General features: G+C 55.1%; 1 protein-coding gene across 5 annotated transcripts in view; it reads left to right on the forward strand.

The window, feature by feature from the left end:
- Positions 1 to 25,826, forward strand: part of LOC140404762 (misshapen-like kinase 1) — a 420,620-nt gene that overhangs the window by 266,176 nt on the left and 128,618 nt on the right. For all 5 annotated transcript variants that reach the window (XM_072493477.1, XM_072493481.1, XM_072493478.1 and 2 more), the window contains exons 10-12: positions 18,098 to 18,273; positions 18,381 to 18,450; positions 22,798 to 23,008. In XM_072493477.1, coding sequence (XP_072349578.1) covers positions 18,098 to 18,273; positions 18,381 to 18,450; positions 22,798 to 23,008 — 457 coding nt within the window. The remainder of the gene's footprint in view (positions 1 to 18,097; positions 18,274 to 18,380; positions 18,451 to 22,797; positions 23,009 to 25,826) is intronic.

The following is a 25,826-nucleotide window of genomic DNA, read 5'->3' on the forward strand; positions in this document are numbered from 1 at the left end:
GAATATCCGTGCAGGAGTTGGGCGTTACTCAGTGAGAGCCAGGGGAATATCCGTGCAGGAGTTGGGCGTTACTGAGCGAGAGCCAGGGGAATATCCGTGCAGGAGTTGGGCGTTACTGAGCGAGAGCCAGGGGAATATCCGTGCAGGAGTTGGGCGTTACTGAGCGAGAGCCAGGGGAATATCCGTGCAGGAGTTGGGCGTTACTGAGCGAGAGCCAGGGGAATATCCGTGCAGGAGTTGGGCGTTACTGAGCAAGAGCCAGGGGAATATCCGTGCAGGAGTTGGGCGTTACTGAGCGAGAGCCAGGGGAATATCCGTGCAGGAGTTGGACGTTACTCAGCGAGAGCCAGGGAAATATCCGTGCAGGAGTTGGACGTTACTGAGCGAGAGCCGGGGGAATATCCGTGCTGGAGTTGGGCGTTACTGAGCGAGAGCCATGGGATTATCCGTGCTGGAGTTGGGCGTTACTGAGCGAGAGCCAGGGGAATATCCGTTCAGCAATTGGGTGTTACTGAGCGAGAGCTCGGGAATATCCGTGCAGGAGTTGGGCGTTACTGAGCGAGGGCCAGGGGAATATCCGTGCAGGAGTTGGGCGTTACTCAGCGAGAGCCAGGGGAATATCCGTGCAGGAGTTGGGCGTTACTGAGCGAGAGCCAGGGGAATATCCGTGCAGGAGTTCGGCGTTACTCAGCGAGAGCCAGGGGAATATCCGTGCAGGAGTTGGGTGTGACTGAGCGAGAGCCAGGGGAATATCCGTGCAGGAGTTGGGTGTGACTGAGCGAGAGCCAGGGGAATATCCGTGCAGGAGTTGGGTGTGACTGAGCGAGAGCCAGGGGTATATCCGTGCAGGAGTTGGGTGTGACTGAGCGAGAGCCAGGGGTATATCCGTGCAGGAGTTGGGTGTGACTGAGCGAGAGCCAGGGGTATATCCGTGCAGGAGTTGGGTGTGACTGAGCGAGAGCCAGGGGTATATCCGTGCAGGAGTTGGGCGTTACTGAGCGAGAGCCAGGGGAATATCCGTGCAGGAGTTGGGCGTCACTCAGCGAGAGCTCGGGGAATATCCGTGCAGGAGTTGGGTGTGACTGAGCGAGAGCCAGGGGTATATCCGTGCAGGAGTTGGGTGTGACTGAGCGAGAGCCAGGGGTATATCCGTGCAGGAGTTGGGTGTGACTGAGCGAGAGCCAGGGGTATATCCGTGCAGGAGTTGGGCGTTACTGAGCGAGAGCCAGGGGAATATCCGTGCAGGAGTTGGGCGTTACTCAGCGAGAGCCAGGGGAATATCCGTGCAGGAGTTGGGCGTTACTCAGCGAGAGCCAGGGGAATATCCGTGCAGGAGTTGGGCGTTACTGCGCGGGCGCCAGGGGAATATCCGTGCAGGAGTTGGGTGTGACTGAGCGAGAGCCAGGGGAATATCCGTGCAGGAGTTGGGCGTTACTGAGCGAGAGCCAGGGGAATATCCGTGCAGGAGTTGGGTGTGACTGAGCGAGAGCCAGGGGTATATCCGTGCAGGAGTTGGGCGTTACTGAGCGAGAGCCAGGGGAATATCCGTGCAGGAGTTGGGCGTTACTGAGCGAGAGCCAGGGGAATATCCGTGCAGGAGTTGGGCGATATTGAGCGAGAGCCAGGAGAATATCCGTGCAGGAGTTGGGCGTTACTGAGCGAGAGCTAGGGGAATATCCGTGCAGGAGTTGGACGTTACTCAGTGAGAGCTAGGGGAATATCCGTGCAGGAGTTGGGCGATACTGAGCGAGAGCCAGGGGAATATCCGTGCAGGAGTTGGGCGTTACTGAGCGAGAGCCAGGGGAATATCCGTGCAGGAGTTGGGCGTTACTGAGCGAGAGCCAGGGGAATATCCGTGCAGGAGTTGGGCGTTACTCAGCGAGAGCCAGGGGAATATCCGTGCAGGAGTTGGGCGTTACTCAGCGAGAGCCAGGGGAATATCCGTGCAGGAGTTGTGCGTTACTGAGCGAGAGCCAGAGGAATATCCGTGCAGGAGTTGTGCGTTACTCAGTGAGAGCCAGGGGAATATCCGTGCAGGACTTGGGCGTTACTGAGCGAGAGCCAGGGGAATATCCGTGCAGGAGTTGGGCGTTACTGAGCGAGAGCCAGGGGAATATCCGTGCAGGAGTTGGGCGTTACTCAGTGAGAGCCAGGGGAATATCCGTGCAGGAGTTGGGCGTTACTGAGCGAGAGCCAGAGGAATATCCGTGCAGGAGTTGGGTGTTACTGAGCGAGAGCCAGAGGAATATCCGTGCAGGAGTTGGGTGTTACTGAGCGAGAGCCAGAGGAATATCCGTGCAGGAGTTGGGCGTTACTGAGCGAGAGCCAGGGGAATATCCGTGCAGGAGTTGGGCGTTACTGAGCTAGAGCCAGAGGAATATCCGTGCAGGAGTTGGGCGTTACTCAGCGAGAGCCAGGGGAATATCCGTGCAGGATTTGGGCGTTACTGAGCGAGAGCCAGAGGAATGTCCGTGCAGGAGTTGGGCGTTACTGAGCGAGAGCCAGGGGAATATCCGTGCAGGTGTTGGGCGTTACTGAGCGAGAGCCTGGGGAATATCCGTGCAGGAGTTGGGCGTTACTCAGCGAGAGCCAGGGGAATATCCGTGCAGGAGTTGGGCGTTACTGAGCGAGAGCCGGGGAATATCCGTGCAGGAGTTGGGCGTTACTGAGCGAGAGCCAGGGGAATATCCGTGCAGGAGTTGGGCGTTACTCAGCGAGAGCCAGGGGAATATCCGTGCAGGAGTTGGGCGTTACTGAGCGAGAGCCAGGGGAATATCCGTGCAGGAGTTGGGCGTTACTGAGCGAGAGCCAGGGGAATATCCGTGCAGGAGTTGGGCGTTACTCAGCGAGAGCCAGGGGAATATCCCTGCAGGAGTTGGGCATTACTCAGCGAGAGCCAGTGGAATATCCGTGCAGGAGTTGGGCGTTACTCAGCGAGAGCCAGGGGAATATCCGTGCAGGAGTTGGGCGTTACTGAGCGAGAGCCAGGGGTATATCCGTGCAGGAGTTGGGCGTTACTCAGCGAGAGCCAGGGGAATATCCGTGCAGGAGTTGGGCGTTACTGAGCGAGAGCCAGGGGAATATCCGTGCAGGAGTTGGGCGTTACTCAGCGAGAGCCGGGGGAATATCCGTGCAGGAGTTGGGCGTTACTGAGCTAGAGCCGGGGGAATATCCCTGCAGGAGTTGGGCGTTACTGAGCTAGAGCCAGGGAAATATCCGTGCAGGAGTTGGGCGTTACTGAGCGAGAGCCAGGGGAATATCCGTGCAGGAGTTGGGCGTTCCTCAGTGAGAGCCAGGGGAATATCCGTGCAGGAGTTGGGCGTTGCTGAGCGAGAGCCAGGGGAATATCCGTGCAGGAGTTGGGCGTTACTGAGCGAGAGCCAGGGGAATATCCGTGCAGGAGTTGGGCGTTGCTGAGCAGAGCCAGGGGAATATCCGTGCAGGAGTTGGGCGTTACTGAGCGATTGCCAGGGGAATATCCGTGCAGGAGTTGGGCGTTACTGAGCGAGGGCCAGGGGAATATCCGTGCAGGAGTTGGGCGTTACTGAGCGAGAGCCGGGGGAATATCCGTGCAGGAGTTGGGCGTTACTGAGCGAGAGCCAGGGGAATATCCGTGCAGGAGTTGGGCGTTACTGAGCGAGGGCCAGGGGAATATCCGTGCAGGAGTTGGGCGTTACTCAGCGAGAGCCAGGGGAATATCCGTGCAGGAGTTGGGCGTTACTGTGCGGGAGCCAGGGGAATATCCGTGCAGGAGTTGGGCGTTACTGAGCGAGAGCCAGGGGAATATCCGTGCAGGAGTTGGGCGTTACTGAGCGAGAGCCAGGGGAATATCCGTGCAGGAGTTGGGCGTTGCTGAGCGAGAGCCAGGGGAATATCCGTGCAGGAGTTGGGCGTTACTGAGCGAGGGCCAGGGGAATATCCGTGCAGGAGTTGGGCGTTACTGTGCGGGAGCCAGGGGAATATCCGTGCAGGAGTTGGGCGTTACTGAGCGAGAGCCAGGGGAATATCCGTGCAGGAGTTGGGCGTTACTCAGCGAGAGCCAGGGGAATATCCGTGCAGGAGTTGGGCGTTACTGGGCGAGAGCCAGGGGAATATCCGTGCAGGAGTTGGGCGTTGCTGAGCGAGAGCCAGGGGAATATCCGTGCTGGAGTTGGGCGTTACTCAGCGAGAGCCAGGGGAATATCCGTGCAGGAGTTGGGCGTTACTGAGCGAGAGCCAGGGGAATATCCGTGCAGGAGCTGGGCGTTACTGAGCGAGAGCCAGGGGAATATCCGTGCAGGAGTTGGACGTTACTGAGCGAGAGCCGGGGGAATATCCGTGCAGGAGTTTGGCGTTACTTAGCGAGAGCCAGGGGAATATCCGTGCAGGAGTTGGGCGTTACTGAGCGAGAGCCAGGGGAATATCCGTGCCGGAGTTGGGCGTTACTCAGTGAGAGCCAGGGGAATATCCGTGCAGGAGTTGGGCGTTACTGAGCGAGAGCCCGGGGAATATCCGTGCAGGAGTTGGGCGTTACTGAGCGAGAGCCAGGGGAATATCCGTGCAGGAGTTGGGCGTTACTCAGCGAGAGCCAGGGGAATATCCGTGCAGGAGTTGGGCGTTACTCAGCGAGAGCCAGGGGAATATCCGTGCAGGAGTTGGGCGTTACTGAGCGAGAGCCCGGGGAATATCCGTGCAGGAGTTGGGCGTTACTCAGCGAGAGCCAGGGGAATATCCGTGCAGGAGTTGGGCGTTACTCAGCGAGAGCCGGGGGAATATTCGTGCAGGAGTTGGGCGTTACTGAGCGAGAGCCAGGGGTATATCCGTGCAGGAGTTGGGCGTTACTGAGCGAGAGCCAGGGGAATATCCGTGCAGGAGTTGGGCGTTACTCAGCGAGAGCCAGGGGAATATCCGTGCAGGAGTTGGGCGTTACTCAGCGAGAGCCGGGGGAATATCCGTGCAGGAGTTGGGCGTTACTGAGCGAGAGCCAGGGGAATATCCGTGCAGGAGTTGGGCGTTACTGAGCGAGAGCCAGGGGAATATCCCAGCAGGAGTTGGGCGTTACTGAGCGAGAGCCAGGGGAATATCCATGCAGGATTTGGGCGTTACTGAGTGAGAGCTCGGGAATATCCGTGCAGGAGTTGGGCGTTACTGAGCGAGAGCCAGGGGAATATCCGTGCAGGAGTTGGGCGTTACTGAGCTAGAGCCAGGGGAATATCCGTGCAGGAGTTGGGCGTTACCGAGTGAGAGCTCGGGAACATCCGTGCAGGAGTTGGGCGTTACTCAGCGAGAGCTTGGGGAATATCCGTGCAGGAGTTGGGCGTTACTGAGCGAGAGCCAGGGGAATATCCGTGCAGGAGTTGGGCGTTACTGAGCGAGAGCCAGGGGAATATCCGTGCAGGAGTTGGGCGTTACTAGGCGAGAGCCAGGGGAATATCCGTGCAGGAGTTGGGCGTTACTGAGCGAGAGCCAGGGGAATATCCGTGCAGGAGTTGGGCGTTACTGAGCGAGAGCCAGGGGAATATCCGTGCAGGAGTTGGGCGTTACTGAGTGAGAGCTCGGGAATATCCGTGCAGGAGTTGGTCGTTACTGAGCGAGAGCCAGGGGAATATCCGTGCAGGAGTTGGGCGTTACTGAGTGAGAGCTCGGGAATATCCGTGCAGGAGTTGGGCGTTACTCATCGAGAGCCAGGGGAATATCCGTGCAGGAGTTGGGCGTTACTGAGCGAGAGCCAGGGGAATATCCGTGCAGGAGTTGGGTGTGACTGAGCGAGAGCCAGGGGAATATCCGTGCAGGAGTTGGGCGTTACTCAGCGAGAGCTCGGGGAATATCCGTGCAGGAGTTGGGTGTGACTGAGCGAGAGCCAGGGGTATATCCGTGCAGGAGTTGGGTGTGACTGAGCGAGAGCCAGGGGAATATCCGTGCAGGAGTTGGGTGTACCTGAGCGAGAGCCAGGGGTATATCCGTGCAGGAGTTGGGCGTTACTCAGCGAGAGCCAGGGGAATATCCGTGCAGGAGTTGGGTGTGACTGAGCGAGAGCCAGGGGTATATCCGTGCAGGAGTTGGGTGTGACTGAGCGAGAGCCAGGGGAATATCCGTGCAGGAGTTGGGCTTTACTGAGCGAGAGCCGGGGGAATATCCGTGCAGGAGTTGGGCGTTACTGAGCGAGAGCCAGGGGAATATCCGTGCAGGAGTTGGGCGTTACTCAGCGAGAGCCAGGGGAATATCCGTGCAGGAGTTGGGCGTTACTCAGCGAGTGCCAGGGGAATATCCGTGCAGGAGTTGGTTGTTACTGAGCGAGAGCAAGGCACATATCCGTGCAGGAGTTGGGTGTTACTGAGCGAGAGCCAGGGGAATATCCGTGCAGGAGTTGGGTGTTACTGAGCGAGAGCTCGGGAATATCCGTGCAGGAGTTGGGCGTTACTCAGCGAGAGCCAGGGGAATATCCGTGCAGGAGTTGGGTGTGACTGAGCGAGAGCCAGGGGAATATCCGTGCAGGAGTTGGGCGTTACTCAGCGAGAGCCAGGGGAATATCCGTGCAGGAGTTGGGCGTTACTGAGCGAGAGCCAGAGGAATATCCGTGCAGGAGTTGGGCGTTACTGAGCGAGAGCCAGGGGAATATCCGTGCCGGAGTTGTGCGTTACTCAGTGAGAGCCGGGGTAATATCCCTGCAGGAGTTGGGCGTTACTGAGCGAGAGCCAGGGGAATACCCGTGCAGGAGTTGGGCGTTACTCAGCGAGAGCTTGGGGAATATCCGTGCAGGAGTTGGGCGTTACTGGGCGAGAGCCAGGGGAATATCCGTGCAGGAGTTGGGCGTTACTGAGCGAGAGCCAGGGGAATATCCGTGCAGGAGTTGGGCGTTACTCAGCGAGAGCCAGGGGAATATCCGTGCAGGAGTTGGGCGTTACTGGGCGAGAGCCAGGGGAATATCCGTGCAGGAGTTGGGCGTTACTGGGCGAGAGCCAGGGGAATATCCGTGCAGGAGTTGGGCGTTACTGAGCGAGAGCCAGGGGAATATCCGTGCAGGAGTTGGGCGTTACTCAGCGAGAGCTCGGGGAATATCCGTGCAGGAGTTGGTCGTTACTGAGCGAGAGCCAGGGGAATATCCGTGCAGGAGTTGGGCGTTACTGGGTGAGAGCTCGGGGAATATCCGTGCTGGAGTTGGGCGTTACTGAGCGAGAGCCAGGGGAATATCCGTGCAGGAGTTGGGCGTTACTGAGTGAGAGCTCGGGAATATCCGTGCAGGAGTTGGTCGTTACTGAGCGAGAGCCAGGGGAATATCCGTGCAGGAGTTGGGCGTTACTGAGCGAGAGCCAGGGGAATATCCGTGCAGGAGTTGGGCGTTACTGAGCGAGAGCCAGGGGAATATCCGTGCAGGAGTTGGGCGTTACTGGGCGAGAGCCAGGGGAATATCCGTGCAGGAGTTGGGCGTTACTGAGCGAGAGCCAGGGGAATATCCGTGCAGGAGTTGGGCGTTACTGAGCGAGAGCCAGGGGAATATCCGTGCAGGAGTTGGGCGTTACTGAGTGAGAGCTCGGGAATATCCGTGCAGGAGTTGGTCGTTACTGAGCGAGAGCCAGGGGAATATCCGTGCAGGCGTTGGGCGTTACTGAGCGAGAGCCAGGGGAATATCCGTGCAGTAGTTGGGCGTTACTGAGTGAGAGCTCGGGAATATCCGTGCAGGAGTTGGGCGTTACTCATCGAGAGCCAGGGGAATATCCGTGCAGGAGTTGGGCGTTACTGAGCGAGAGCCGGGGGAATATCCGTGCAGGAGTTGGGCGTTACTGAGCGAGAGCCAGGGGAATATCCGTGCAGGAGTTGGGCGTTACTCAGCGAGAGCCAGGGGTATATCCGTGCAGGAGTTGGGTGTGACTGAGCGAGAGCCGGGGGAATATCCGTGCAGGAGTTGGGCGTTACTGAGCGAGAGCCAGGGGTATATCCGTGCAGGAGTTGGGCGTTACTCAGCGAGAGCCGGGGGAATATCCGTGCAGGAGTTGGGCGTTACTCAGCGAGAGCCAGGGGAATATCCGTGCAGGAGTTGGGTGTGACTGAGCGAGAGCCAGGGGAATATCCGTGCAGGAGTTGGGTGTTACTCAGTGAGAGCCAGGGGAATATCCGTGCAGGAGTTGGGCGTTACTGAGCGAGAGCCAGGGGAATATCCGTGCAGGAGTTGGGCGTTACTCAGCGAGAGCCAGGGGAATATCCGTGCAGGAGTTGGGCGTTACTCAGCGAGAGCCAGGGGAATATCCGTGCAGGAGTTGGGTGTACCTGAGCGAGAGCCAGGGGAATATCCGTGCAGGAGTTGGGCGTTACTGAGCGAGAGCCAGGGGAATATCCGTGCAGGTGTTGGGTGTACCTGAGCGAGAGCCAGGGGAATATCCGTGCAGGAGTTGGGCGTTACTCAGCGAGAGCCAGGGGAATATCCGTGCAGGAGTTGGGTGTGACTGAGCGAGAGCCAGGGGTATATCCGTGCAGGAGTTGGGCGTTACTCAGCGAGAGCTCGGGGAATATCCGTGCAGGAGTTGGGTGTGACTGAGCGAGAGCCAGGGGAATATCCGTGCAGGAGTTGGGCGTTACTGAGCGAGAGCCAGGGGAATATCCGTGCAGGAGTTGGGCGTTACTGAGCGAGAGCCAGGGGAATATCCGTGCAGGAGTTGGGCGTTACTGAGCGAGAGCCAGGGGAATATCCGTGCAGGAGTTGGGCGTTACTGAGCGAGAGCCGGGGGAATATCCGTGCAGGAGTTGGGCGTTACTCAGCGAGAGCCAGGGAAATATCCGTGCAGGAGTTGGGCGTTACTGAGCGAGAGCCAGGGGAATATCCGTGCTGGAGTTGGGCGTTACTGAGCGAGAGCCAGGGGAATATCCGTGCAGGAGTTGGGCGTTACTCAGCGAGAGCCAGGGGTATATCCGTGCAGGAGTTGGGCGTTACTGAGCGAGAGCCAGGGGAATATCCGTGCAGGAGTTGGGCGTTACTGAGCGAGAGCCAGGGGAATATCCGTGCAGGAGTTGGGCGTTACTGAGCGAGAGCCGGGGGAATATCCGTGCAGGAGTTGGGCGTTACTGAGCGAGAGCCAGGGGAATATCCGTGCAGGAGTTGGGCGTTACTCAGCGAGAGCCAGGGAAATATCCGTGCTGGAGTTGGGCGTTACTGAGCGAGAGCCAGGGGAATATCCGTGCAGGAGTTGGGCGTTACTGAGCGAGAGCCAGAGGAATATCCGTGCAGGAGTTGGGCGTTACTGAGCGAGAGCCAGGGGAATATCCGTGCAGGAGTTGGGCGTTACTGAGCGAGAGCCGGGGGAATATCCGTGCAGGAGTTGGGCGTTGCTGAGCGAGAGCCAGGGGAATATCTGTGCAGGAGTTGGGCGTTACTCAGCGAGAGCCAGAGGAATATCCGTGCAGGAGTTGGGCGTTACTCAGCGAGAGCCAGGGGTATATCCGTGCAGGAGTTGGGCGTTACTGAGCGAGAGCCAGGGGAATATCCGTGCAGGAGTTGGGCGTTACTGAGCGAGAGCCAGGGGAATATCCGTGCAGGAGTTGGGCGTTACTGAGCGAGAGCCGGGGGAATATCCGTGCAGGAGTTGGGCGTTACTGAGCGAGAGCCAGGGGAATATCCGTGCAGGAGTTGGGTGTTACTCAGCGAGAGCCAGGGGAATATCCGTGCAGGAGTTGGGCGTTACTCAGCGAGAGCCAGGGGAATATCCGTGCAGGAGTTGGGCGTTACTGAGCGAGAGCCGGGGGAATATCCGTGCAGGAGTTGGGCGTTACTGAGCGAGAGCCAGGGGAATATCCGTGCAGGAGTTGGGCGTTACTGAGCGAGAGCCAGGGGAATATCCGTGCAGGTGTTGGGTGTACCTGAGCGAGAGCCAGGGGTATATCCGTGCAGGAGTTGGGCGTTACTGAGCGAGAGCCAGGGGAATATCCGTGCAGGAGTTGGGCGTTACTGAGCGAGAGCCAGGGGAATATCCGTGCAGGAGTTGGGTGTACCTGAGCGAGAGCCAGGGGTATATCCGTGCAGGAGTTGGGCGTTACTGAGCGAGAGCCAGGGGAATATCCGTGCAGGAGTTGGGCGTTACTGAGCGAGAGCCAGGGGAATATCCGTGCAGGAGCTGGGCGTTACTGAGCGAGAGCCAGGGGAATATCCGTGCAGGAGTTGGGTGTACCTGAGCGAGAGCCAGGGGTATATCCGTGCAGGAGTTGGGCGTTACTGAGCGAGAGCCAGGGGAATATCCGTGCAGGAGTTGGGCGTTACTGAGCGAGAGCCAGGGGAATATCCGTGCAGGAGTTGGGCGTTACTCAGCGAGAGCCAGGGGAATATCCGTGCAGGAGTTGGGCGTTACTGAGCGAGAGCCAGGGGAATATCCGTGCAGGAGTTGGGCGTTACTCAGCGAGAGCCAGGGGAATATCCGTGCAGGAGTTGGGCGTTACTGAGCGAGAGCTCGGGAATATCCGTGCAGGAGTTGTGCGTTACTCAGTGAGAGCCGGGGGAATATCCGTGCAGGAGTTGGGCGTTACTGAGCGAATGCCAGGGGAATATCCGTGCAGGAGTTGGGCGTTACTGAGCGAGAGCTCGGGAATATCCGTGCAGGAGTTGGGCGTTACTCAGCGAGAGCCAGGCGAATATCCGTGCAGGAGTTGGGCGTTACTCAGCGAGAGCCGGGGGAATATCCGTGCAGGAGTTGGGCGTTACTCAGCGAGAGCCAGGGGAATATCCGTGCAGGAGTTGGGCGTTACTGAGTGAGAGCTCGGGAATATCCGTGCAGTAGTTGGGCGTTACTGAGCGAGAGCCAGGGGAATATCCGTGCAGGAGTTGGGCGTTACTCAGCGAGAGCCAGGGGAATATCCGTGCAGGAGTTGGGCGTTACTGAGCGAGAGCCAGGGGAATATCCGTGCAGGAGTTGGGCGTTACTGAGTGAGAGCTCGGGAATATCCGTGCAGTAGTTGGGCGTTACTGAGCGAGAGCCAGGGGAATATCCGTGCAGGAGTTGGGCGTCACTGAGCGAGAGCCAGGGGAATATCCGTGCAGGAGTTGGGCGTTACTCAGCGAGAGCCAGGGGAATATCCGTGCAGGAGTTGGGCGTTACTGAGCGAGAGCCAGGGGAATATCCGTGCAGGAGTTGGGCGTTACTGAGCGAGAGCCAGGGGAATATCCGTGCAGGAGTTGGGCGTTACTGAGCGAGAGCCAGGGGAATATCCGTGCCGGAGTTGGGCGATACTCAGTGAGAGCCAGGGGAATATGTGCAGGAGTTGGGCGTTACTCAGCGAGAGCCAGGGGAATATCCGTGCAGGAGTTGGGCGTTACTGAGCGAGAGCCAGGAGAATATCTGTGCAGGAGTTGGGCGATACTCAGCGAGAGCGAGAGGAAAATCCGTGCAGGAGTTGGGCGTTACTGAGCGAGAGCCAGGAGAATATCTGTGCAGGAGTTGGGCGATACTCAGCGAGAGCCAGGGGAATATCCGTGCAGGAGTTGGGCGTTACTGAGCGAGAGCCAGGGGAATATCCGTGCAGGAGTTGGGCGTTACTGAGCGAGAGCCAGGGGAATATCTGTGCAGGAGTTGGGCGATACTCAGCGAGAGCTAGAGGAAAATCCGTGCAGGAGTTGGGCGTTACTGAGCGAGAGCCAGGAGAATATCTGTGCAGGAGTTGGGCGATACTCAGCGAGAGCCAGGGGAATATCCGTGCAGGAGTTGGGCGTTACTGAGCGACAGCCAGGGGAATGTCCGTGCTGGAGTTCGGCGTTACTGAGCGAGAGCCAGGGGAATATCCGTGCAGGAGTTGGGCGTTACTGAGCGAGAGCCAGGGGAATATCCGTGCCGGAGTTGGGCGTTACTGAGCGAGAGCCAGGGGAATATCCATGCTGGAGTTGGGCGTTACTGAGCGAGAGCCAGGGGAATATCCGTGCCGGAGTTGGGCGTTACTCAGTGACAGCCAGGGGAATATCCGTGCAGGAGTTGGGCGTTACTGAGCGAGAGCCAGGGGAATATCCGTGCAGGAGTTGGGCGTTACTGAGCGAGAGCCAGGGGAATATCCGTGCTGGAGTTGGGCGTTACTGAGCGACAGCCAGGGGAATATCCGTGCAGGAGTTGGGCGTTACTGAGCGAGAGCCAGGGGAATATCCGTGCAGGAGTTGGGCGTTACTGAGCGAGAGCCAGGGGAATATCCGTGCAGGAGTTGGGCGTTACTCAGCGAGAGCCAGGGGAATATCCGTGCAGGAGTTGGCGTTACTGAGCGAGGGCCAGGGGAATATCCGTGCAGGAGTTGGGCGTTACTGAGCGAGAGCCAGGGGAATATCCGTGCAGGAGTTGGGCGTTACTGAGCGAGAGCCAGGGGAATATCCGTGCAGGAGTTGGGCGTTACTGAGCGACAGCCAGGGGAATATCCGTGCAGGAGTTGGGCGTTACTCAGCGAGAGCCAGGGGAATATCCGTGCAGGAGTTGGCGTTACTGAGCGAGGGCCAGGGGAATATCCGTGCAGGAGTTGGGCGTTACTGAGCGAGAGCCAGGGGAATATCCGTGCAGGAGTTGGGCGTTACTCAGCGAGAGCCAGGGGAATATCCGTGCTGGAGTTGGGCGTTACTGAGCGACAGCCAGGGGAATATCCGTGCAGGAGTTGGGCGTTACTGAGCGAGAGCTAGAGGAATATCCGTGCAGGAGTTGGGCGTTACTGAGCGAGAGCCAGGGGAATATCCGTGCTGGAGTTGGGTGTTACTGAGCGAGAGCCAGGGGAATATCCGTGCAGGAGTTGGGCGTTACTGAGCGAGAGCCAGGGGAATATCCGTGCAGGAGTTGGGCGTTACTGAGCGAGAGCCAGGGGAATATCCGTGCAGGAGTTGGGCGTTACTCAGCGAGAGCCAGAGGAATATCCGTGCAGGAGTTGGGCGTTACTCAGCGAGAGCCAGGGGAATATCCGTGCAGGAGTTGGGTGTTACTGAGCGAGAGCCAGGGGAATATCCGTGCAGGAGTTGGGTGTTACTCAATGAGAGCCAGGGGAATATCCGTGCAGGAGTTGGGCGTTACTGAGCGAGAGCCAGGGGAATATCCGTGCAGGAGTTGGGCGTTACTGAGCGAGAGCCAGGGGAATATCCGTGCAGGAGTTGGGCGATACTGAGCGCGAGCCAGAGGAATATCCGTGCAGGAGTTGGGCGTTACTGAGCGAGAGCCAGGGGAATATCCGTGCAGGAGTTGAGCGTTACTGAGCGAGAGCCGGGGGAATATCCGTGCAGGAGTTGGGCGTTACTGAGCGAGAGCCAGGGGAATATCCGTGCAGGAGTTGGGCGTTCCTGAGCGAGAGCCAGGGGAATATCCGTGCCGGAGTTGGGCATTACTCATCGAGAGCCAGGGGGATATCCCTGCGGGAGTTGGGCGTGTAAGTTGTCCAGACACCGTACTGTACGTTGACTCAATCCAGGGCCTGACTGACTCGGGAATCACCTCAGCCGGTACATGGGATTGAACCACCACTGTTGACCTCCCTCAGCATCACGAGCCAGCTGCCCCGCCGTCTGAGCTAAGCCGGCTGTGTAAGATCGGGGAGCAGGACTGCTCCTCTTGTCGGTCAGTCTGGGCGGTTGGTGATATGGACGGGAGATGGGGCAAAATGACACGGATGATAAAATGAACGAAAGATGTTTTTACACCGTATTATATATTTGATGTTTAAATGGTTAAAAATGATTACTTTGGATCCGACGCGCAGTGTAGGATAACACAACAATACCTGCCTTTAATCCCCAAGGAATGCTGTAGAAGTCATTTATTTTGGGTTGAAATTTCGAAAATGCTGTGGTGGAGTTGGGCCTCCTGACCTTTCTGCTGTTAGCCTCCTCCGCTCACTGGAGCAGCCTGCCTGCAAAGATGGCAGTGTCCGAGGTTTAGCAAAACCCGAGGCACGTTTCGGCCTCCAGTCTGGGCTTGAGCACCGAGAGGGAAGCATTGCTCGGTAAACTTCCTTGGAAATCTCGATTCAAGTGACATGGGAGGCAGGTACCGTGTAAAGAATTCCCAGTTTTCCACGTTTGAATTTTCTTTTTTTTTGAAAAATAATTTTTATTAAAGGTTTTCATAAAATATCAATAACAAAATGAGAAAGAAAAAAGAACCCAACAGGGTTAAGTACAAAACACAATCTAAAAAAGCAACCCCCCAAACCCCTCCCACCTGTACATAAATAATAAATTCTAACATTAACACCCCGACTTAACACAGCAGGTGTATACACCCCCTCAGACTCTTCCAGTGTAAATAACATAAACAAAAATAAAGTAAACCCCCCCCCCCCCCCCCCGAGCTGCTGCTGCCATTGACCAATGTCTATCGTTCTGCCAGAAAGTCTAAGAACGGTTGCCACCGCCTGAAGAACCCTTGTACCGACCCCCTCAAGGCGAATTTCACCCTCTCCAATTTAATGAACCCTGCCATATCGCTGATCCAGGATTCCACGCTTGGGGGCCTCGCATCTTTCCACTGAAGGAGAATCCTTCGCCGGGCTACCAGGGACGCAAAGGCCAGAATTCCGACCTCTTTCGCCTCCTGCATTCCCGGCTCCTCTGCCACCCCAAATATTGCGAGCCCCCAGCCCGGTCTGACCTTGGATCCTACCACCCTTGACACCGTCCTCGCTATGCCCTTCCAAAATTCCTCCAACACTGGGCATGCCCAGAACATATGGGTGTGATTTGCTGGGCTCCTTGAGCACCCAACACACCTGTCCTCACCCCCAAAGAACCGGCTCATCCTTGTCCCGGTCATGTGTGCCCTGTGCAGCACCTTAAACTGTATGAGGCTGAGCCTCGCGCACGAAGAGGAAGAATTTACCCTCCCTCGGGCATCTGCCCACATCCCCTCTTCGATCTCCTCTCCCAACTCCTCCTCCCACTTACCTTTCAACTCCACCACCGAGGCCTCCTCCTCCTCCTGTATCACCTGGTAGGTTTCCGAGATCTTCCCCACTCCCACCCACCCCCCCCGAGAGCACCCTGTCCTGTACTGTGTGTGGCAGTAGCCGTGGGAATTCCAACACCTGCCGTCTGGCAAATGCCCTTACCTGTAAGTACCTGAAGGTGTTCCCCGGGGGGGAGCCCGTACTTCTCCTCCAGCTCACCCAAGCTCGCGAACTTCCCGTCCACAAACAGGTCCACCAACTTTCGTATCCCTGCCCTGTGCCACCCCGAAAACCCTCCACCTGTTCTTCCTGGGGCGAACCAGTGGTTCCCCCGTAATGGGGTCCACGCCGAGGCCCCAACTTCCCCCCCCATGCCGCCTCCACTGCCCCCAAATTTTGAGGGCCGCCGCCACCACCACCGGGCTCGTGGTATACCTCCTTGGAGGGAGCGGCAGCGGCGCCGTTGCCAGCGCCCCCAGATTCGTACCCACACAGGACACCGTCTCCAGCCTCTTCCCAAAGTCCTAATCGCCAGTGCCAGTATTCATATCTGATTATTAAAGCTCTTCGTTTGACTTCCAACATGGAGTTTTTAATTTGACCTCCCAATCATTGTCCTGAATTGCGCAGGGTGTGGGGGGATTTATCACACTCGAGTCCCTTCACCATGATCAGTGTGCAATATAAATATCTAAAGTTAGGGGTATGGAAGGTTTCTGCAGGCATCGAATCCCCACAGAGGGGCAACATGGCGGCGCAGTGGTTAGCACTGCTGCCTCATGGCAGAGAGGAGCCGGGTTTGATCCCGGCCCTGGGTCACTGCCCGTGTGCAGTTTGCACATTCTCTCACTGTCTGCGCGGGTCTCACCCCCACAACCCAAAGATGTGCAGGTGAGGGGAGTTTGCAGGTCTGGCCCGTATACAAAGGCTAAAACCATCAATTTACCTTGTGCAAATCACCAACTGGCTTCTTGCTGCAAAAAACATTGAGGCTTGATCACCTCCCACCCATGGGCAGCACGGTAGCACAGTGGTCAGCGCTGTTGCTTCACAGCTCCAGGGTCCCAGGTTCGATTCCCGGCTTGGGTCCCTGTCTGTGTGGAGTCTGCGCGTCCTCCCCGTGTCTGCGTGGGTTTCCTCCTACAGTCCAAAGATGTGCAGGTTAGGTGGAACAGCCATGCTAAATTGCCCTTAGTGGCCAAAAAGGTTGGGTGGGGTTACAGGGATGGGGTGAGGGTGTGGGTTTAGGTAGGGTGCTCTTTCCAATGGCTCGTGCTGCTTCGATGGGCTGAATGGCCGCCTTCTGCACTGTAAACTCCAAATTCTATGGTGAGGTGGATTGGCTGCGCTAAATTGCCCCTTATTTGGAAAAAAAGAATTGGGTACTCTAAATTTTTTAAAAGTTCAAAAGAAAATAGAATCCTTACGGCGCAGAAGGAGCCCATTGAGTCTGCACCGACCCTCCGTACCCCGGCCCATTCCCCCGCCCTATTCCCGTAACCCCACCTAACTTTGAACACTAAAGGGGCAACTTGTAACATGGCCAATCCACCCTAACCTGCACACCTTTGGACTGTGGGAGGAAACCGGAGCACCCGGAGGAAACCCACGCACACCCGGGGGAGAACGTGCAGACTCCGCACAGACAGCGACCCGAGGCCTTTGTCTGCAGCGATGTCACCGCCTGTGCGTCCTAGCTGAGTTCAGCTGTGGGTGGGAAACATAGCCGGTCACATTGCCAGCTGCTGCTGGGGAGATTGATTATGGGTGAGGAGGTGTGATTTAAACACAAGCTGAGTCTCTCCGCAAGGATGGGAGGTGATTAAGCCTCGATGCATTTTGCAGGAGGAAGCCAGGTGGTGATTCCACGTGGTTAATTACTGCTTTTTGCTGTTGTATCAGGAGCAGGCCGGCAAACTCCCGTCAATTTTGGCTCAATCCCGCTCACGGCTGGCTACTTCAGCGCATACTTCAGGATGGGGGCAGTCAAACAGTCCCGTTTAGTAACAAATTTAAGATTGCCTCGTAGGAATTCTCCTTTGCCAGGATTCCCCGTAGACCAATCGAAACGCTCGCCTTGAAATTTAAACTCCTTTGCTTAAAGATGTCGCTTATTTTTGTTTAAATTAGACCCTCTGCCCTCTGTGCAATTGGGAGGTTTTGACACGAAAGATTGAACCTTGCATCAGAGCCTGCATTTACTCGCACGTCATCAGCATGCAGGGCCCTGCCAAGCCAGAAGGTGCCTGGGCATCTCCTGGCAGTGCCATTGACTAGACAGCAGGCGACATGGGTGGATTAGGCCCCGTCCCAGCGCGGGTGGATTAGGCCCCGTCCCAGCGCGGGTGGATTAGGTCCCGTCCCAGCGCGGGTGGATTAGGCCCCGTCCCAGCGCGGGTGGGTTTGCCCCCATCCCAGCGTGGGTGGATGAGGCCCCGTCCCAGCGCGGGTGGATTAGGCCCCGTCCCAGCGCGGGTGGATTAGGCCCCGTCCCAGCGCGGGTGGATTAGGCCCCGTCCCAGCGCGGGTGGATTAGGCCCCGTCCCAACGCGGGTGGATTAGGCCCCGTCCCAGCGCGGGTGGATTAGGCCCCGTCCCAACACGGGTGGATTAGGCCCCGTCCCAACACGGGTGGATTAGGCCCCGTCCCAGCACGGGTGGATTAGGCCCCGTCCCAGCGCGGGTGGATTAGGCCCCGTCCCAACACGGGTGGATTAGGCCCCTCTGACGAAAATTCCTCAACCTGTTGCACATTCCACTTGATTGAGGCGCACTGGGATTTTGAAACCAGTGAGCTCATACAGTGCCGAAGGTGGCCATTCGGCCCATCTCGACCCTCTAAAAGAGCGCACTACCTCTGCCCACTCCCCTGCCTTATCCCGTAACCCCACCTAAAATGCACATCTTTGGACACAAAGGGGGCAATTGTTAGCATGGCCAATCCACCTAACCTGCGCATCTTTGGACTGTGGGAGGAACGAGGAACCGACGCAGACACGGGGAGAACGCACAAACCGCACGCGGTCAATTGTATTCGGGCGAAACGTGCATGTTACAGTTGAGGAGGAACCTTCATCCCCGCAAGCTGGAGGCTCGAGTGTAACCTGGGCCTGTGTAGCAAATCTTTGTGCCTTTCGCCAAACCTGCCTGTACACCAGGAACGTTTGTGTAAATTGCAACATGGCCTGTCTAAACCGTGCATTTCCTTTCTTTTTAAATTCTTTGTCAACCCTTTCTTTGGTAGGTCAAGGAGGTTTATAGAGTTTATTGAGAACTGTCTGATAAAAAATTACACTCAGAGACCGTCTACTGATCAGCTGCTGAAGCACAGCTTCATCCGAGACCAGCCGACTGAGAGGCAGGTACGCATCCAACTAAAAGACCACATCGATCGGACCCGGAAGAAGCGAGGTGAAAAAGGTGAGGGCAGGGGTCAGCTCCTTGGTAGCTGTCACCGCGTGCCTCGCTGATTTCTCTTCAAGTGTAATGGCCGGGGCGCATAGTGACCGGTTTTCTTTCTTACACAGAGGAGACCGAGTACGAATATAGCGGCAGTGAGGAGGAGGAGGACAACGTTGGTGAAGAAGGAGAACCCAGGTGTGTTTTTCACCAGGGCAGAGGAGCTGCATTGTATGTGTGTGTTGTGTTGGGTTGGGAGTAATCAGAAGGTTTATTTGTTCTTGCACCTGTTGGCTTCATGCAGCAACAGTTCCCACTGTACAACTTAATTTCCAGCAGAATGGCTAATGTTGGCACTGAGGAATGAGACATTGTCTATTTGCAATTCTCAGTGGCAGCATTGAGGCCATCAACATTAACTTGTCGAGTAAAATCCCCGAGCTCCGGAGTTGTATCTTTTACTTCTGTCTGCTGACTCTCCCGAGCGAGGTTTTTGCTTGACCTGCGAGGGGGCAACGTTCAACGCTTAATGCCCATTCAGGCGGGTGGTGTTGGTGCCGGGGGATTGCAGCGTCCAACCCCCCCCCCCCCCTTTTTGTTAAACCTCCAGACCAAATCACAGTCTTTGGCCCCTCCTCCACACTCTGTGCCGTGGCCACAGATCCTCCCCCCCCCCCCCCCCAAACTCCTCGGCCGAGAAACAAAAGACTTACAGCCTCGGCCCCCTCTTCAACAGCAAGCTGAGTTCCCCATCCCTTATTGACTCCATTCAGAAGGACCACCTGATTCCTTGCTATTAAAAAAGGGGGGAATTCCCACCCTTGATAAATTGTGGCCTTTAAGAATTATAAAAGAAACTTGCATGTATGTGAGACTTAAATACCAGAGCTGTGGTAAACTGTTAAAAGATTCCATTTTTAGTGACTCTTCTGTGTGTAATTTTTTTAAAAAAATTCATTGTTGGAAACAATAAGAAATGCAGAAAATCAAAAATGTACAGCGTCCGTCAGGATCGTTATTGTGCAGAGACCTTCCGATACATTCACTCTGAACATCCATTTGCACATGGTGTGTCTGACATTAAGATGGGGGAAGTTGAGAATTCTCTTCACAGAGTTATGATAACTTCAGAAATGGGAGCAGGAATCTAGCATGTGACCTGTTGAACCTGCTTAGACATTCCATATGATTCACCGAATCCCTACTGTGCAGAAGGGGGCTATTCGGCCCATCGAGTCTGCACCGACCCATGAAATGAGCATCCTACCTAGGCCCACGCCCCCACCCTATCCCCTTAACCCAGTAACCCCACCTAACCGTTTGGACACTGAGGGGCAATTTAGCGCAGCCAATCCACAGCTTTGGACTGTGGGAGGAAACTGGAGCACCCGGAGGAATCCCACACAGACACTGGGAGATTGTGCAAACAGGGATACGGTGGATTGGCCACACATGCTAAATTGCCCCTTAGTGACCAACGATGTGCAGGTTAACTGGGGTTACGGGGATAGGGCAGGGGAGTGGGCCCAGGTGTTTTGGCGGGCAGTGCAAACTCGATAGGCCAAATGGCCTCCTGCCTCATAGGGATTCTATAATACCCCCCGATTCACCGAGATCAAAAATCGGTCTTGGCCTTGAAAGTATTGTGTGATGGAGTCTCCACAACCGCTTGGGTGAGAGAATTCCAAAAATTCACAGCCGTTTGAGTTAAATCAAATTCTCTTTGTCCTGAGACTGTGCGCCCTTGTTCCATGTTTCCCAGCCAAGGGGGACTGTCTCAGTATCTGCCCTGTGAAGCCCCTTGACAACCTTGAACGTTTGAATGAGGTTTCTCTCGTTCTTCAAAACTCCAGAGAACATGGACCCAGCATGGCAAATCCCCCTCACCCCACGGACCACAGGTGAACCTTCGCTAGACCGCCTCCAATCCAAGTGAACCCTTGATTGGATGGAGGGGCCAAAATGCCACACCGTATTCCAAGTGTGATCTCACCAAAGCCCCGTAGATTTGTGGCAAGACTTTATTCTTGTGCCCCAGTCCAGAGGCAAACGTGCCATTTGCAGCCCTAATTGTCTGCTGTACCTGCATGCTAACCTTTTTCTGTTCCTCGTATGAGTACGTCCAGGTTTCTCTGGAACATCCAACATGTACAAGCTTTGCGCCATTTAAGAATTATTCTGCTATCCTGTTTCTTTTGTATTTTTTTTATTTTATAAATTTAGAGTACCCAATTCATTTTTTCCAATTAAGGGGCAATTTAGCGTGGCCAATCCACCTCACCTGCACATTTTTTGGATTGTGGGGGCAAAACCCACGCGGACACGGGGAGAATGTGCAAACTCCACACGGACAGTGACCCAGAGCCGGGATCGAACCTGGGACCTCTGCGCCGTGAGGCAGCAGGGCTAACCCACTGCGCCACCGTGTTGCCCTATCCTGTTTCTTGAATCCAAGTTAATTATCTCACACTTCCTCATTTTATTCTCCATCTGCCTCCTCGATGCCCACTCACTTGACCTTTGCAGTCTCTTTGTGTCCCCCTCACAGCTTGCATTCCCACCCAGTTCTGTATTGTCTCCAAACCTAGGTGCATTGCTCTTTGTCTCAGTCAATGTAGATTGGAGAAGGTTGAGGCCCCAGCCTTGAGCCTTGCGACTCTCCATATTCTGCCAACTTGAAACTGCCCCATTTGTCCCTACCCTCTGCCAACCAATCCTCTATCCGTGTTGGTTTATTGCCACCAACTCCATGAGACCTTGTGTGTTAAGCTTTTGTGTGAATAGAATCCCGAATGTGCTACATTTACTGGTTTCCCTGTCATGTACCCCCCCCCCCCCCAGTTACGCCCCTCAAGAAAGTCAAATAAATTTGTCAAAGAGGATTCCTCTTTCATAAAACAGTGCTGTCTTTTTCTAATCATACTTTGTTTTCCTCTGTGCAATGCTATGACCTCCTTAATACTAAATTCTGGCTGATGCCTGATGCCAGACTCATAGACCTGCAGTTCCTTGTTCTCTTTCTCCCTCCCTTTTTTTGAACAGCAGTGGCGTGAGCTGGCAAGGTGGATACAGGACTGGCTAGGTCATAGAAGGCAGAGAGTAGCAATGGAAGGATGCTTTTCTAATTGGAGGGCTGTGACCAGTGGTGTTCCACAGGGATCAGTGCTGGGGACCTTTGCTCTTTGTAGTATATATAAATGATTTGGAGGAAAATGTAACTGGTCTGATTAGTAAGTTTGCAGACGACACAAAGGTTGGTGGAATTGCAGATAGCGATGAGGACTGTCAGAGGATACAGCAGGATTCAGATTGTTTGGAGACTTGGGCGGAGAGATGGCAGATGGAGTTTAATCTGGACAAATGTGAGGTAATGCATTTTGGAAGGTCTAATGCAGGTAGGGAATATACAGTGAATGGTAGAACCCTCAAGAGTATTGAAAGTCAAAGAGATCTAGGAGTACAGGTCCACAGGTCATTGAAAGGGGCAACACAGGTGGAGAAGATAGTCAAGAAGGCATACGGCATGCTTGCCTTCATTGGCCGGGGCATTGAGTATAAGAATTGGCAAGTCATGTTGCAGCTGTATAGAACCTTAGTTAGGCCACACTTGGAGTATAGTGTTCAATTCTGGTCGCCACACTACCAGAAGGATGTGGAGGCTTTAGAGAGGGTGCAGAAGAGATTTACCAGAATGTTGCCTGGTATGGAGGGCATTAGCTATGAGGAGCGGTTGAATAAACTCGGTTTGTTCTCACTGGAACGAAGGAGGTTGAGGGGCGACCTGATAGAGGTACACAAAATTATGAGGGGCATAGACAAAGTGGATAGTCAGAGGCTTTTCCCCAGGGTAGAGGGGTCAATTACTAGGGGGCATAGGTTTAAGGTGAGAGGGGCAAGGTTTAGAGGAGATGTACAAGGGAAGATTTTTTACACAGGGTAGTGGGTGCCTGGAACTCGCTACCGGAGGAGTTTGTGGAAGCAGGGACGATAGGGACATTTAAGGGGCATCTTGACAAATACATGAATAGGATGGGAATAGAGGGATACGGACCCTGGAAGCGTAGAAGATTGTAGTTTAGTCGGACAGCATGGTCGGCACGGGCTTGGAGGGCCGAAGGGCCTGTTCCTGTGCTGTACATTTCTTTGTTCTTTGTTCAGTGTCACACTCGGCAACTTGCAGCCTGCCGGGACTGTTGCAGAATCTAGGAAGCGTCGGAAAATTCATCGGCAGCCATCTTCCTTCAGAACCCTAGGATGTCCTAGGCCATCTGGTCCTGGGGAGTTGTTCCTACAGTTTCTCCATTGATCTGGGAAGAGCTGCCTGACGTGGGTCGTAGTTCAGTCGTAACTTTCAGGGGGCAAACTGTCAGGGCAGTAGGGCGAAGAGCGGGGGACTGTGGGACTGTTTGGATAACTCCTTCAAAGGGCTGCCATGGGCGTGACGGGCCAAGTGGCAGCTCCCCGGCTCTTGTGTCTGCACAGTGCTTCTCATTCTGTGATTCCTGAACACCTTCTGTTTTTGTTCTTCCCCCAACTCCACGGCAGCTCCATCGTGAACTTGCCGGGTGAATCGACACTGAGGCGAGACTTCCTGCGGCTGCAGCAAGAGAACAAGGAGCGCTCGGAAGCCGTGAGGCGGCAGCAGCAGCAGATTGTGTTACCGCGCCGGGACACGGAGGAGCGCAGGCAGCAACTAATGTCCGAGAGACGTAAACGCGTAGAGGAGCAGAAAGAGCAGCGGCGTCGGCTGGAGGAGGTAGAATTTTTCCCAGGGTCACAGAGACATTTTGCTTTCAGCTTCATTTCATATCTGGCCACACTGACTAGAGATATACACAGCCCAGATGTGAATTCAGCATCAGGCAAAGCACTGACCATACTCAGAGCATGGGATCGCATGGAGACTGCGATTGGGCAAAACTTGGCAAGCAATCCCCCCTGTGCTAAAAATGACACAAACAAACAATTTGAGATTATTAGTCGGGCTCGCTATGTCTCGCTTAGACCAGCTAAAACCTACATATATTCACACAAAACAGCTTTGCAAACAGAATGAATGTGTCCACACACTGCATCTTTTCCAATTAAGCGAAAGTCTGGGGGGGGCAGCAATTCTCTGGTTCATTCCCCACGGGGTTCATTCCCCTTGATCAGAGTCGACTTGTCTGCTTCGAATTTGAACAAAAAGCTTGGCGGTTACCCGTTTCCCCGATGTCTCCCCCGTGTCAATGCTTTGGCCAAAATCAAGAGTCCACTCTCGTGCAGTATAAATTGTTGCTCCCTTTTGCGATTTGGTGTTCTTGTGATCCTGTCCTGATGAGTGCAAGGCGAGAAACTTCAACAGGATGTGCCTTCTCCCCCCCCCCCCCCCCCAGCAACGTTCACGTTCTGTATGACCAGCTGACGAATTAACCTCGCGCTCATTGATATTTGTGGCATCGAGTTCTAAGCCCCTGCCAATGTTTCTGTGGAGAAGTGTTTCATAGTTTCACTCCTGATGGGTCCGATTCTAATTTTTATACTAAGAATTACATGTACATTGGGAGGCCTGGTGCTATTGTCACTGGACTAGTAATCGAGGGTAATGCTCGGGGGTCCCAGGTTCAAATCCCCCCCCACTGCAGATAGTGAAATTTAAATTCAATTAAAATCTGGAATTAAAAGTTGAATGATGACCATGAAACCATTGCCGATTGTCGTAAAAACCCATCTGGTTCACTAATGTCCTTCAGGGAAGAAAATCTGCCGGCCTTGCCCGGTCTGGCCTACATGTGACTCCCGACCCACATCGCAATGTGGTTGACTCTTAACTGCTCCCTCAGGGCAATTAGGGATGAGCAATAAATGCTGGAACAGCCAGAGGCACCCACGCCCACGAACGAATAATTAAAAGACAAATCCCAGTTTGTCTAATTGCCTCTCTTGGCAGTTCGGTTAACGCTCTGGTAAATCGACACTACACTCGAACGCGGACTGGTGTCTCCTGCCAAAGGTGTGGTGCTCTAAACTTGACTCGCGTTACTCCAGATGTGGTCCAACCAGAGCTTTGTGTGACTGAAGCACGACCTCCGCCCTCGTGCATTCTAGTCCTCTCGATATAAAGACCAGCCTTTTGGATTACTCGCTGTACGGAGCATTTTTAATTTGCGTAGCTGGGCCTCCAGGTCTCCGGTGTTTCTAGCTTTTCACTGTTTAGATGGGGTGGCAGAGCTGTGAGGGGCTTTGCTGGAACACAGTGTGCTGGCTGCTGCTGCTACTGCATGTCCAGAACTGAGAGGTACACGAGAACGCAGGAAAGAGGAACAGAAATCGACCCTGTGGCTCGCCGAGGCAGCCCCGCCCTGTCCCGTTCAATATAACCGGAGCTGAGCTTGAACATCCACTCCACTCCCCACAAGCCCTGACTCCTACACACCAGACGTCCGTCTACCCCAACCTTAAATGATGGAGCGCCCACAACCCTTTGGAGCAGAGAATTCCAAAGATTCACAACCCTCCGAGTGAAGTAATTTCCCCTCGTCTCAGCCCTAAATGACGGGGCCCCCCCTTATCCTGAATCTGTGCCCCCCCACCCCCTAACAGAATATTGCACATTTCCATGGCATCTCCTCTCATTCTTGAAAACGCGAAAGAAAATAGACCAGATTTCAGAGAATTTTCATAGAATTTACAGTGCAGAAGGAGGCCATTCGGCCCATGGAGTCTGCACCAGCTCTTGGAAAGAGCACCCTACCCAAGGTCAACACCTCCACCCTATCGCCATAACCCAGTAACCCCACCCAACACTAAGGGCAATTTTGGACACTAAGGGCAATTTAACATGGCAAATCCACCTAACCTGCGCATCTTTGGACTGTGGGAGGAAACCGGAGCACCCGGAGGAAACCCACGCAGACACGGGGAGGATGTGCAGACTCCGCACAGACAGTGACCCAAGCCGGGAATCGAACCTGGGACCCTGGAGCTGTGAAGCAATTGTGCTAACCACTGTGCTACCGTACTGCGCAGCCCCTTGCTCAGAGGGAGCACCCGCTTCGCCCAGGGGCCTATTTAGTGAGCCTTCGGCGTGCAGTCTCCACTGTAAAGTATAAATGATTGGCTCCCCAGAATGAATTACGGAGATGCCAGCCCACGCGAATCCAGCTTCATTCCTAATTCATCAGCTCTGCAAAAGCAGCGCTGAGCTGTGTGTCTTGTTGATGGTGACCGGAGGCACTGGGTTCCTTTCAGGTCCCAAACTGGGCCTGTGCTTTGTCACATTATCATTCAGTCCCATTTCATCAGCCATCTGGTACAGCCAATACAAATACTGTGCAAGATTTCAGAATAAAGCACATTGACAGCAGACCTGACTGAGTGGGGGCTGGAAACTAAATCGCTGTTTGATTTTCCTGCCTCCACCTTCGTCTGCGCTTCAGTATATGTTGGCTTGGTTCACGCATGGGGGATTAGGCAGCAGAAAGGGATTGAAGCAAGGGGCCGAAGCTTGATGTCAACTGCACGGTCGCAGATACGTTAGTGTTAAGTTCGGTTACGTTCCCCCTTTTTATCGCACCCCCCCTTGCGGGGCCAGC

Source organism: Scyliorhinus torazame, chromosome 31 (assembly GCF_047496885.1).
Source record: "Scyliorhinus torazame isolate Kashiwa2021f chromosome 31, sScyTor2.1, whole genome shotgun sequence".
NCBI lineage: Eukaryota > Metazoa > Chordata > Chondrichthyes > Carcharhiniformes > Scyliorhinidae > Scyliorhinus > Scyliorhinus torazame.